Source organism: Aegilops tauschii, chromosome 5 (assembly GCF_002575655.3).
Source record: "Aegilops tauschii subsp. strangulata cultivar AL8/78 chromosome 5, Aet v6.0, whole genome shotgun sequence".
Classification (NCBI taxonomy): domain Eukaryota; kingdom Viridiplantae; phylum Streptophyta; class Magnoliopsida; order Poales; family Poaceae; genus Aegilops; species Aegilops tauschii.
In genome coordinates this window covers 371,420,312-371,432,433 of record NC_053039.3, presented here as the reverse complement: position 1 = coordinate 371,432,433, position 12,122 = coordinate 371,420,312, and the positions used below count along the sequence as shown (strand labels likewise).

At 43.6% G+C, this 12,122-nt stretch overlaps 2 protein-coding genes across 5 annotated transcripts; both read left to right on the top strand.

Annotated features, from left to right (window-relative positions):
* Positions 1-5,857: 5,857 nt before the first annotated feature.
* LOC109764704 (NAC domain-containing protein 26-like) lies at positions 5,858-7,248 on the top strand. Of its 2 annotated transcripts, none has more exons than XM_040390465.3 (2): positions 5,858-6,447; positions 6,558-7,248. In XM_040390465.3, exons 1-2 carry the CDS (start codon positions 5,944-5,946, stop codon positions 7,035-7,037), a joined length of 984 nt encoding a protein of 327 aa, XP_040246399.1. In that variant the 5' UTR covers positions 5,858-5,943; the 3' UTR covers positions 7,038-7,248. The 2 variants fall into 2 exon arrangements, with proteins under 2 accessions (XP_040246399.1, XP_020179085.1); XM_020323496.4 differs by having other exon boundaries at positions 6,555-7,248.
* A 138-nt stretch (positions 7,249-7,386) lies between these two features.
* LOC141023435 (uncharacterized) lies at positions 7,387-11,857 on the top strand. Of its 3 annotated transcripts, XM_073500417.1 has the most exons (3): positions 7,387-8,015; positions 8,117-8,174; positions 8,258-11,857. In XM_073500417.1, the coding sequence occupies exon 3, from the start codon at positions 9,509-9,511 to the stop codon at positions 10,619-10,621; it is 1,113 nt and encodes a 370-aa protein (XP_073356518.1). In that variant the 5' UTR covers positions 7,387-8,015; positions 8,117-8,174; positions 8,258-9,508; the 3' UTR covers positions 10,622-11,857. The 3 variants fall into 3 exon arrangements, with proteins under 3 accessions (XP_073356518.1, XP_073356517.1, XP_073356516.1); XM_073500416.1 differs by having other exon boundaries at positions 8,117-11,857; XM_073500415.1 differs by having other exon boundaries at positions 7,387-8,174.
* Positions 11,858-12,122: the final 265 nt, after the last annotated feature.

Sequence of the window (12,122 nt, the reverse complement as noted above, 5' to 3'; positions counted from 1 at the left end):
TAGTTCGAAGAGACTTGTAAAGATATCAAATCATGCATACAAGAATTCAGAGGAGATTCAAATAATATTCATAGATAAGCTGATCATAAATCCACAATTCATCGGATCTCGGCAAACACACAGCAAAAGAGTATTACATCGAATAGATCTCCAAGAACATCAAGGAGAAATTTGTATTGAGAATCAAGGAGAGAGAAGAAGCTATCTAGCTACTAGGTATGGACCCTTAGGTCTGAAGTAAACTACTCACGCTTCATCGGAGAGGCAATGGTGTTGATGTAGAAGCCCTCCGTGATCGATTCCCCCTCCGGCAGGATGCCGGAAAAGGCCCCAAGATGGGATCTCACGGGTACAGAAGGTTGCGGCAGTGGAAAAGTGGTTTTGTGGCCCCCTTAGATGTTTTTGGGGTATAAGAGTATATATAGGAGGAAGAATTAGGTTAGGAGACCTACGAGGGTCCCACAAGGTCGGGGGGCACGCCCCACCCCCCTGAGCGCGCCCTCCACCCTTGTGGCTGCCTCGAGGCTCCTCGGACTTGCACTCCAAGTATCCTGGGTGTCTTCTGGTCCAAGAAAAATCATGGCGAAAGTTTTATTCCGTTTGGTATTCCTTTGCTGCGAAACTCTAAAACAAGAAAAAAACAGAAACTCGCACTGGACTCTAGGTTAAAAGGTTAGTCCCAAAAATCATATAAAATAGCATATTAATGCATATAAAACATCCAAAGCAGATAATATAATAGCATGGAACAATAAAAAATTATAGATACGTTGGAGATGTATCAGTGGTGTATCAAGCCCATATATTTCTTCAATAGGAGGTAAATTTTTTACTAAGATATAAGATACCCCTCTTCTTCAGAGTGGGTTTAGGCAGTGGTTTAGGAAGAGTCCAATCATCTTAATTTTTAAATATGTTATTCAATAATTCCTCAGCTTGTTCAACAGTTCATTCCCTGAAAACACCACCAGCACAACTATCTAGGAAGTCTCTAGGCAAGTATTTCATTTTTCTTAAGAGTATGATCAGGAAAATCATTCAGCAATTGGAGAAGCCTCCCCCAAGCTTGTGGGAGACTCTCTTCTTCAACTTGCACAAAGTTAAATATTTCCTGTAAGGCAGCTTGTTTCTTATGAGCAGGAAAATATTTTTCAGAGAAGTAGTAAATCATATCCTGGGGACTACGCACACAACCAAGAGCAAGAGTATTATAGCAAGTCTTAGCATCACCCTTTAATGAGAACGGAGATAATTTGAGAATATAATAGTAGCAAATTTTCTCATCATGAGCAAAAAGGGTGGCTATATCATTCAACTTTGTAAGAAGTGCCACAATAGTTTCAGTTTCATAATCATGGAAAGGATCAGATTCAACCAAAGTAATTAACTCTAGGTCAACAAAGAATTCATAATCCTTATCATCAACAAAGATAGGTGAAGTAGCAAACTTAGGATCACATTTCATTCTAGCATTCAAAGATTTCTCTTTCAGTTTGCATAGTAATTTCTTAAGATTGTCCCTATCATTGCAAGCAAGAAAATATCTAGTTGTCTCCTCATCCATAACATAACCCTCAGGTATCTTAGGCAATTCATATCTAGGAGAGCTAGATCTAATAGGTGTTTCAAAATTTTCAGTTTCAAGCACTTCATCGGTTTCAATAATTTCATCTATTTCAGCATCCTCAATATCTTTAGCTCTAGCAAGTTGTTCATCAAGAAATTCACCTAGTGGCATATTATTGTCAAGCAAGGTACTAGCATCATCATGATTAGCATTCATAGAAGTAGCATCATCAATAACTTGCGATATATCAGGATTAATAGTATGTGGTGGTAATGCAAGTCTACTCAAAATATAAGGTGAATCAAGTGCAGAGCTAGACGACAGTTCCTTACCTCCCCTCGTCTTAGAGAGAAATATCTTGGTTTTGGTATCCTTCAGATTCTTCATAGTGATAAATAGATGATAATCCCAAGTGACTCAACAAATATAGCTATGCTCCCCAGCAACGGTGCCAGAAAAAGGTCTTGATAACCCACAAGTATAGGGGATCGCAACAGTTTTTGAGGGTAGAGTATTCAACCAAAATTTATAGATTCGACACAAGGGGAGCCAAAGAATATTTGCAAGTATTAGCAGCTAAGATGTCAATTCAACCACACCTGGAGATTAATTATCTGCAGCAAAGTGATCATTAGCAAAGTAATATGATAGTTTTGATAGTAGTAGTAACAGTAGCGGTAACGGTAACAATGATAGCAATGATTTTGTAGCAGTTGTAACAGCGGCAATAGCAATAGTAACTTAGCAGAAACAATATGTGGAAAATTTGTAGGCATTGGATTGGTGAATTCGTTGGATGATATTCATCATATAACAGTCATAACCTAGGGCAATACAAAACTAGCTCCAGTTCATAAATATAATGTAGGCATGTATTCCGTAAATAGTCATACATGCTTATGGAAAGAACTTGCATGACATTTTTTGTCGTACCCTCCCGTGGCAACGGCGTCCATATATATCGAAACTAAGGGATATTAAGGCCTCCTTTTAATAGAGAACCGGAACAAAGCATTAACACATAGTGAATACATGAACTCCTCAAACTACGATCATCACTGAAAAGTATCCCGACTATTGTCACTCCGGGGTTTACGGATCCTAACACGTAATAGGTGAATATAACTTGCAAGATCGGATCTAGAACATAGATATAATGGTGATAACATAGACGATTCAGATCTGAAATCATGGCAACCGGGCCCAAAGTGACAAGCATTAAGCATGGCAAAGTCATATCAACATCAATCTCAGAATATAGTGGATACTAGGGATCAAGCCCTAACAAAACTAACTCGATTACATGATGAATCTCATCCAACTCCTCACCGACCAGCGAGCCAACGAAGGAATTACTCACTCCCGGTGGGGAGCATCACGGAATTGGCGATGAAGGAGGGTTGGTGATGGATAAATCGAAGATCCCCCTCTCCGGAGCCCAAAACGGACTCCAGATCTAGCCTCCCGGTGAAGAACTGAAGGTGGCGGCGGCTCCGTATTGCGAAACGAGATAATTCTTCCTCCTTGATTTTTTTCCGAAAAATAGGTATTTATGGAGTTGGAATCAGGGTCCGCGGGGCCACCAGGTGGGCACAACCCACCTGGGTGCGCCTGAGGGGGGCACCCTGGTGGGTTGTGCTCACCCACGGGCCCCCTCCGATGGTTTTTGGCTTCGGTATTTTCTCTTTTATTCCGAAATAATTCTCCAAAAAGTTTCGTTCCAATCCGAGAACTTTTATTTCTGCACAAAAACAACACCATGGTAGTTCAGCTGAAAACAGCGTCAATCTGGGTTAGTTTCATTCAAATCATGCAAATGAGAGTCCAAAACTAGAGGAAAAGCATTAGGAAAAGTAGATACGACGAAGACGTATCAGTGATCATAAAGGTGATCTATAGGTATTTCCGAAAGTATTTGTTGGGTTGCATGGATCGACACTGGGATTTGTCACTCGTATGACGGAGAGATATCTCTGGGCCCTCTCGATAATAAAATATCACAAGAATCTTGCAAGCATGTGAATAATGGGTTTAATCATGGGATCTTGTATTACAGAATGACTAAAGAGACCTGCCGGTAACAATATTGAACTAGGTATGGAGATACCGACAATTGAATCTCGGGCAAGTAACATATCGCTGGACAAAGGGAATTGTATACGGCATTAACTGAATCCTCGACATCGTGGTTCAACTGATAAATAACTTCGTAGAATATGTGGGAATAAATATGGGCATCCAGGTCCCGCTATTGGTTATTTATCGGAGAGGATTCCCGGTCATGTATGCATGTTCCCGATCCCGTAGGGTCGCGCGCTTAACGTTCGGTAGCGCTAGGGTACTAATGAGATATTAATATGGTGAAGTCTGAAGGATGTTCGAAGTCCCGTATGGGATCCGGGATGTCACGAGGAGCTCCAGAATGGTCCAGAGGTAAATATTCATATATGGGAAATTGTTACCAGGGTTTCGGAAAAAGTTCATTTTTTCGATATTGCACCGGGAAACTTCCAGAAGGTTCCAAAGGGGTCTGAAAGTCCACAGAGGTTTCATCACGTCCCTTAGGCCAGCATGGGTTGTAGGAGGCGCCCTAGCCTTATTGGGCCAGGCGCACCAGCCCCTACTTGGCCCATATGCGGCCAGGGCTGGGAAACCCTAAGAGTTTGGGGGCACCACCCTCCCTTGGAGGGCAAGACAACCCCCTAGCTGCCGCCCCCTCTCCTTGGAGGAGGGGCCCAGGGCTGGCCTGCCCTCCCTCACCCCTATATAAAGAGGGGAGGGGCACAGGGGACATCACACCCTTCCACGCTTGCCCCGGCTCCCTCCCGTTAATACTACGTCTCGTCCGCGTAGTGCTTAGCGAAGCCCTGCTCAGAGTTCCACTGCAATCACCACCACCACGCCGTCGTGCTGGTCACGATCTCATCTACCTCCTCTCCCTCGCTTTCTAGATCAATAAGGAGAGGAGACCACCGAGCCAAACATGTGCTAAACTCGAAGGTGTCGCATGTGCGGTGCTTGGATCGGATTGGATCGTGACGCGAGTATGACTACCTCAACCACGATCTTTGATCGTTAATGCTTTCAGTCTACAAGGGTACGTAGACACACTCCCCTCTCTCATTTCTATGCATCTCCTAGATTAGACATTGGGTGTTTCGTATGAATTTTTTTGATTTTCATGCAACGTTCACCATCACTCCCATGGTCTCCGAATCTTCTAGGTTGAATTACTTGGCTTCCTTTTGCTTGTGTGATTTCGGGTGGGGGTGCACAGTTCCGATGGTTTGGGTCATTTCCATGTGGGTTGTGGTCGGGCTTTCTATCTATCCGATCATTGGGTTGCCTTTGTCGGTCAATAAAGCACATGGGCGCAACAATCATTGCTTTCTGTCATTGGTAAGTATACAAGGGAATTACAATGCAATACGAATATAATCACTTGCAGGCGATTCCCTAGAAACATCCTTCAAATGTTTCACTTAATATCTTGGTTGTTTTCTTCCGTCGCAATTACCAGATGAGGAAAGGCCGGAACATAAAAAAAATCTCATAGTCCATTAGCCTACTCAACCAAACAACTTATGTGTTGCCGAAAAAAGCTATCGACAATGATCATCGTCAAGGTGAATACACACGTAGTATGAACATAATCATATATCGTCAAAGTTATGGGTCATCTAGTTCATCTAACGTCCGGAGACTCTGGAAATGCACACATGGTTTTTTGTGTAAACCCACAGGGGGTCGGCTATAGTATGTGGTAAATGCATGGGGGTGGAATGTATAGTACATCCCACAAAAAATGAATGTGTAGTACATATAGGTAGATGTAACTCGATTGATCAAATGTCATTGAAAACAACAACGTTGCTAGCTATATATTGTGCACATAGTTGGTGAGACAAATGTGGGTGTGTGTTTGCTTTTGCATCACAAAACAAGGCAACAACAACATAAGCATGCAGATGGGACGAGCAAGTAGGTAGTATGAGGACAACATATGCACACGTTAAGAAGAATAAGAACAAAACTGAGTGTGCGACCTGGCATGGCGATGGCTTGGAGAAGTTCAAGAAACTGATCACTTGTCACCACCAGGGCGTGGCCCCCATAGTAGGATAAGGAGAGCCAAGTTGTAAAGACAATGAAGCTATCTTTATCCATCCACTGCCGGTAGGAACCAAATTAAACAAAGGTCATAAAGTGTTAAGGCTTCTTTGGCAAGTACCTTGCCGATACACGCATTCTCTTATATTTAAGCGCCCCCTCCTGTATCCCAAGCTCATTGTATTCCTTCAATAGTTGTTTACATCTCTGTGACCGCCTCCCATATTTGTGCGACCCTAGAATCCATTGCCTAGAGAGCCTTCGCCATGGCAGACCACCTTCAAGTTCAACAACAACACCAACACCAACTAGAGCTCCCTTCGGGGTTCAGGTTCCACCCTACCGACGAGGAGATCATCACCTCGTACCTGGTCCCCAAGGTGCTCAACCCAACCTTCATCGCGATAGCGATCACGGAGGTGGATCTGAATAAGAACGACCCGTATGAGCTCCCCAAGAAGGCGAAGATGGGGGAGAAGGAGTGGTACTTCTACTGTCAGAAGGACCGCAAGTATCCCACGGGGATACGGACCAACCGGGCCACGAAAGCCGGCTACTGGAAGGCCACGGGCAAGGACAAGGAGATCTTCCACCCACTGCCCACTCTCATCGGCATGAAGAAGACGCTCGTGTTCTATAAGGGCAGGGCGCCTAGGGGGGAGAAGACCAACTGGGTCATGCACGAGTACAGGCTTGAGATCAGCAAGCAGCCTGCATATGGCCCATCTACTGCCATCGCCAAAGCTGCCGCCATTAATGCATCTTCCAAGGTATTTAAACCTAGAGTAGTAGTGTATATGAATCATAAACACGCCTGCACGTACCTAGCTATTGGCCATAGTTGATTTGCACCGGTTTAATTTATGTATGTCGGTAGAAGGAGCGTGTGGTTTGCAAAATCTTCCATAAGAACATTGGAGTCAAGAAGGTGGTGACCCCGTCGTACGCCATGCACATGCCCATGTCCACGGGAGGAGAGCAGCAACATGGCTCCCTCAACTCATGTACGTTCCCGCCTCCCATGGACTACGACGCATCGTTGTCGCTGGCGCCTCCGTTGTTTCGGTCTGAAGATTCTTCATACCAATTGCATGCCGCCAGAGTCGGCTTGTCGATGACGGGCAGCTTGATGCTCCCCATGGTGAACAACCACCACCACGAGATGATGGGCGGCAACCCAATGGTCTCCTACCAACAACAACAGATGATGCAGATGCAGATGCAAATGGGTGCAGTCCAGTGCTTCATGGTTGGGGTTGAGCCTGGGAGCGAGTCGTCGTCCAAGGTGTCGGGAGAGGGTGTTGACCGGCTGAGCAACAACGTCCAAGGCAATGGTGCCGCAACAACCATTGGCCGTTAATATGGGTATGGATGGCATGTGGAAGTACTCATGGCCAGATGATCCAAGTCAAGACATATATGTATGTGTGTATGCATGAATCAACCATCCATCAACAGATTGGTTGATATATACCAACACCTATATTGGTTTGCACCGCATTTTACTTTCCAGCATGATCGCAAGAGAGTTTGTATGTATTGCCCGACTTGCCTTGCCTCTCTTGCTCTAATATGTGTCAGATTTAGTTTATACTCCATCTGTATCTAAATATAAGGCATTTTAGCTGTAAAACCGTCTTATATTTAGATACAGAGGAAATAAGAAATCTAATTTTCCAAGGAGAATAACACTGGCTTCTGAATCAAATAATGTATATACCACCATGGAGAAAATATACTCGTATAAGCAGGGAAGACTAAAATACACTAGTAGAAAAGAGGGCTTTGGTTCAGGCCGGGCAGCCCATTAGTCCCGGTTCAGTCCAGAACCGGGACCAATGGGGGCACTGGTCCCAGTTCGTGAGGCCAGGGGCCTGCCGGGCCTCGTGGGAGTATTGGTCCCGGTTCGTCTGGCCCCTTTGGTCTCGGTTGGTGGGACGAACCGGGACCAATGGGCCTCGCTCCTGGCCCACCACCATTGGTCCCGGTTGATGGCTTGAACCGGGACCACAGGCTGCCCTTTAGTCCCGGTTCATGCCACGAACCGGTACCAATGCGGTGCCTATATATACCCCTCGCCCGCGAGCAGAGCACTTCAGTGCTTTCTTTTTCTCTGGCCGGCGAGGGAGGGCTTTGTGGTGCTCTAGCTCACCTCCTATGCACATGAGGTGTTCGATGAAATGCCCGAGCCACACTAGTTAAGCTTTCTCCTCTCGAAGCTCGACCTCAAAACTCCATTTTCCTCGAGATTTGTTTAGGTTTAGCGGCCCGTCACGTCCCATTCCCGTCTTCACCGCCGTCGATCGCCCGCGCCGATCTCGTCGCCGACACCACCGTGGTGAGCCTCTTGTTCTTATCTTCTTTCTGAAAGAAAAAATTCTTACTTTAGATAGATACTTGTCTAATTTTCTTACTATTTTATTGCTTGTTATTATATAGTGCGATGGTTTTGGTATCCGCCACCGTCGGCCCTCGTCCTGTCTATGATTCGGATGTGGTATATATTATCTTTATAACTATTGGTTCATTTATTGTTTATGAAAATTATCGACCAACATGACATAGATTTTATTTATCTAGGAGGTATGTGAACCGGAAATTTCAACCGACCCTATTGTCGAGAGGTTAAATTTAGTTGAAGAAGAAAACAATTTCTTGAAGGAAAAAATAAAAAATTGAGGAGTAGAAGATGATATTGGAGTTGCATGTTGCGGATGTCGTCGATAATCACAAGATCAAGATGGATGCAATGCGCTTGAAGATTAGAAAGATTAGAAAATATGCCATTCATACCGAGGCTTGGTATCATTATGCCGTTGGATCAATTGTTACCTTGGTTGCGATTATGATCGCATTTGTTTTCGCATTGAAATGTTTTACATAGTTTCAATGTATGGTTTAATTAATTAGATGCTCTAGAGAGCTATATGTTGTTAGATGAGTACTATGTATGTACTTTGGTTTTAATGTGATGATGAACTTCTATTAATTTGGTCACTTAATTATCTATTCATGATGTTCTGTAATGGTTTTTGACACACTTAATTATATATAATGCACGCAAATGAACCGGCAATGGATGTACGGTGACAGACAAACCTCCGAGTACATTAAGGGCGTGCATGATTTTCTCGAAGTGGCTGAGGCAAACAAGCAGAATGGTTTTATGTGTTGTCCATGCCCTAAATGTGGGAATACGAAGTCTTACTCTGACCGGAAAATCCTTCACACCCACCTGCTTTACAAGGGTTTCATGCCACACTATAATGTTTGGACGAGGCATGGAGAAATAGGGGTTATGATGGAAGACGACGAAGAAGAAGAGGACGATGACAACTATGTGCCCCCTGAATACGGTGATGCTGCAACGGGGGAAGCTGCTGAAGATCAAGAGGAACCAGACGATGTGCCCAATGATGCTGCAACAGGGGAAGTTGCACGAAAAAGACGGCATGCCTCCGAAGCAGTATGAAGGTCCTTCCAGCTACGCTCTTACGAAAGAAGAGAAAGAAATCTTCTTTGAATGCCTGCTCAATATGAATGTCCCGACTGGCTTCTCGTCGAATATAAAGGGAATAATAAATATGCCAGAAAAAAAGTTCCAGAACCTAAAGTCTCATGATTGCCACGTGATTATGACGCAACTGCTTCCGGTTGCATTGGGGGCTTCTACCAGAAAACGTCCGATTAGCCATTGTGAAGCTATGTGCATTCCTCAATGCAATCTCTCAGAAGGTGATCGATCCAGAAATCATACCAAGGCTAAGGAGTGATGTGGCGCAATGTCTTGTCAGTTTCGAGCTGGTGTTCCCACCATCCTTCTTCAATATCATGACGCACGTCCTAGTTCATCTGGTCGACGAGATTGTCATTCTGGGGCCCGTATTTCTACACAATATGTTCCCCTTTGAGAGGTTCATGGGAGTCCTAAAGAAATATGTCCGTAACCGCACTAGGCCAGAAGGAAGCATCTCCATGGGCCATCAAACAGAGGATGTCATTGGGTTTTGTGTTGACTTCATTCCTGGCCTTAAGAAGATAGGTCTCCCTAAATCGCGGTATGAGGGGAGACTGACTGGAAAAGGCACGCTAGGAGCGGACTCAATAATATGCAGGGACGGGCATTCTTGGTCTCAAGCACACTACACAGTTCTACAGAACTCTACCTTGGTGACCCCGTATGTCGATGAACACAAGAACAGTCTGTGCTCCAAACACCCGGAGCAGTGCGATGACTGGATTACATGTGAACACATCAGGACTTTCAGCAGTTGGTTGGAAACACGTCTCAGAGGTGACAACACTATTTGTGATGAGCTGTACTCGTTGTCCAGGGGACCATCTTTGACTGTATTGACTTACAAAGGATACGAGATAAATGGGAATACATTTTACACGATCGCCCAAGATCAAAAGAGCACCAACCAAAACAGCGATGTCCGCTTTGATGCAGCAACCGAGAGGGGAAAGGACACATATTATGGTTACATAGTGGACATATGGGAACTTGACTACGGACATGATTTTAAGGTCCCTTTGTTTAAGTGCAAATGGGTCAATCTGTCAGGAGGCGGGGTACAGGTAGACCCACAGTACGGAATGACAACAGTGGATCTGAAAAATCTTGGGTACACTGACGAACCGTTCGTCCTAGCCAATGATGTGGCACAGGTTATCTATGTGAAGGACATGTCTACCAAACCGAGAAAAAGAAAAGATAAGGAAGCGAATACATCATACGATGAGCCAAAGCGCCACATAGTTCTTTCAGGAAAAAGGGACATCGTGGGAGTGGAGGGCAAGACAGACATGTCTGAAGATTATGAAAAGTTTCATGAAATTCCTCCCTTCAAAGTCAAGGCTGACCCAAGCATCCTGATAAATGATGAAGATTATCCATGGTTACGGCGCAATAAGCAAACAACACAAGCGAAGAAAAAGTGAAGACTTTCTCCTGCAACTATTATGATGATGTCATGCTAACTTTGTAACAGACGAGTATGATACCATTGTCCGTTTTGTACACAAAGTGCATCCAGTTTTTGCCGTAACCCTCTCAACTTTCTTGCACATGCTATGTGGATGAAATGATGATACCATGCCAACTTTCAACCTTTTCATAGTTCATTTGAAATGCTTTTCAATTTCAGGGTCTTATAGCTCAAAATAATCAATAAATGCATGAAAAATAAGAAATGAAGTCAGAAAAGGTTGAAAATTGATGATGTGGCTTTGAATGGTGCATTTTGAACACACAAAAAGTCAGGAGTTCAAATAAGTTTAAAAAAATAAAATCCCTTTGTAACAGACGAGTTTCCATATGAAATCCTGATACTTCGAAAGAGATTGTCCGTTTTGTACACGAAGTGCATCCAGTTTTTGCCGTAACCCTCTGAACTTTCTTGCACATGCTATGTGGATGAAATGATGATACCATGCCAACTTTCAACCTTTTCAGAGTTCATTTGAAATGCTTTTCAATTTTAGGGTCTTACAGCTCAAAATAATCAGTAAATGCATGAAAAATGGTGCATGAAAAATAACAAATAAAATAAATAAGTAATTAGAAACAAAATAATAAAAATTTTAATAAAAATATATAAGTACAAACAAAATAAAATAAACTTTAATAATATAAATAAAATTTATGAAACTAAAATTATCAAAGTATTTTCTGTTCAAAACATTATAAGCAAGCTCTAGTATTATTGAAACTAAAATTATATAAAATTGATGCAACTAAAATTATCGAAGTATTTTCTGTTCAAAATCATTGAAAGCAAAAAGAATTTTCATAAAGAACTTTTTTGTTAGAAACTTTAATAGCAAAAAGAATTATCATAAAGTAAAATAAATAAGTAATTAGAAACAAAATAAATAAAGTAAATAAGTTTTTTGTTGTAAGTAGAAACAAAAAAAATAAAGCAAAAAAGAAAACAAAAAAAGGCAAAAAATTAAAAATATGCCACCTACTAGGCCACTACGGCCTGAATACGACTAGAAACCCATCGATGGGCCAGGATTCAGGCCCGCAGAAGGTCCAGTAGGCCCATCAGGCATAGCAGTGACAATTAGGCCCGTAAGCCTACAATGGAGAGGAGCTCGAGAGGGGAGCGGCAGTGGGGCTTATAAACCACTGCGCGCCCCACTCAACTAGCGAGGTGGGACTAAACTTTCGACGCGGGCATAGCAGCACAAGACCTTTGGTCCCGGTTGGTGGCACCAACCGGGACTAAAGGGGTGCATTGGTACTGGTTGGTGGCACTAACCGGTACCAATGCCCCCCTTTAGTCCCGGTTGGTGCCACCAACCGGGACCAAAGGCCGCCACTTCCCGCCCTTTGGGCTGCTGAAAAGAGACCTTTGGTCCCGGTTGTTGGCACCAACCGGGACTAAAAGGGGCATTGGTCTTGGTTGCTGCCATGAACCGGTACCAATGCTCTCCG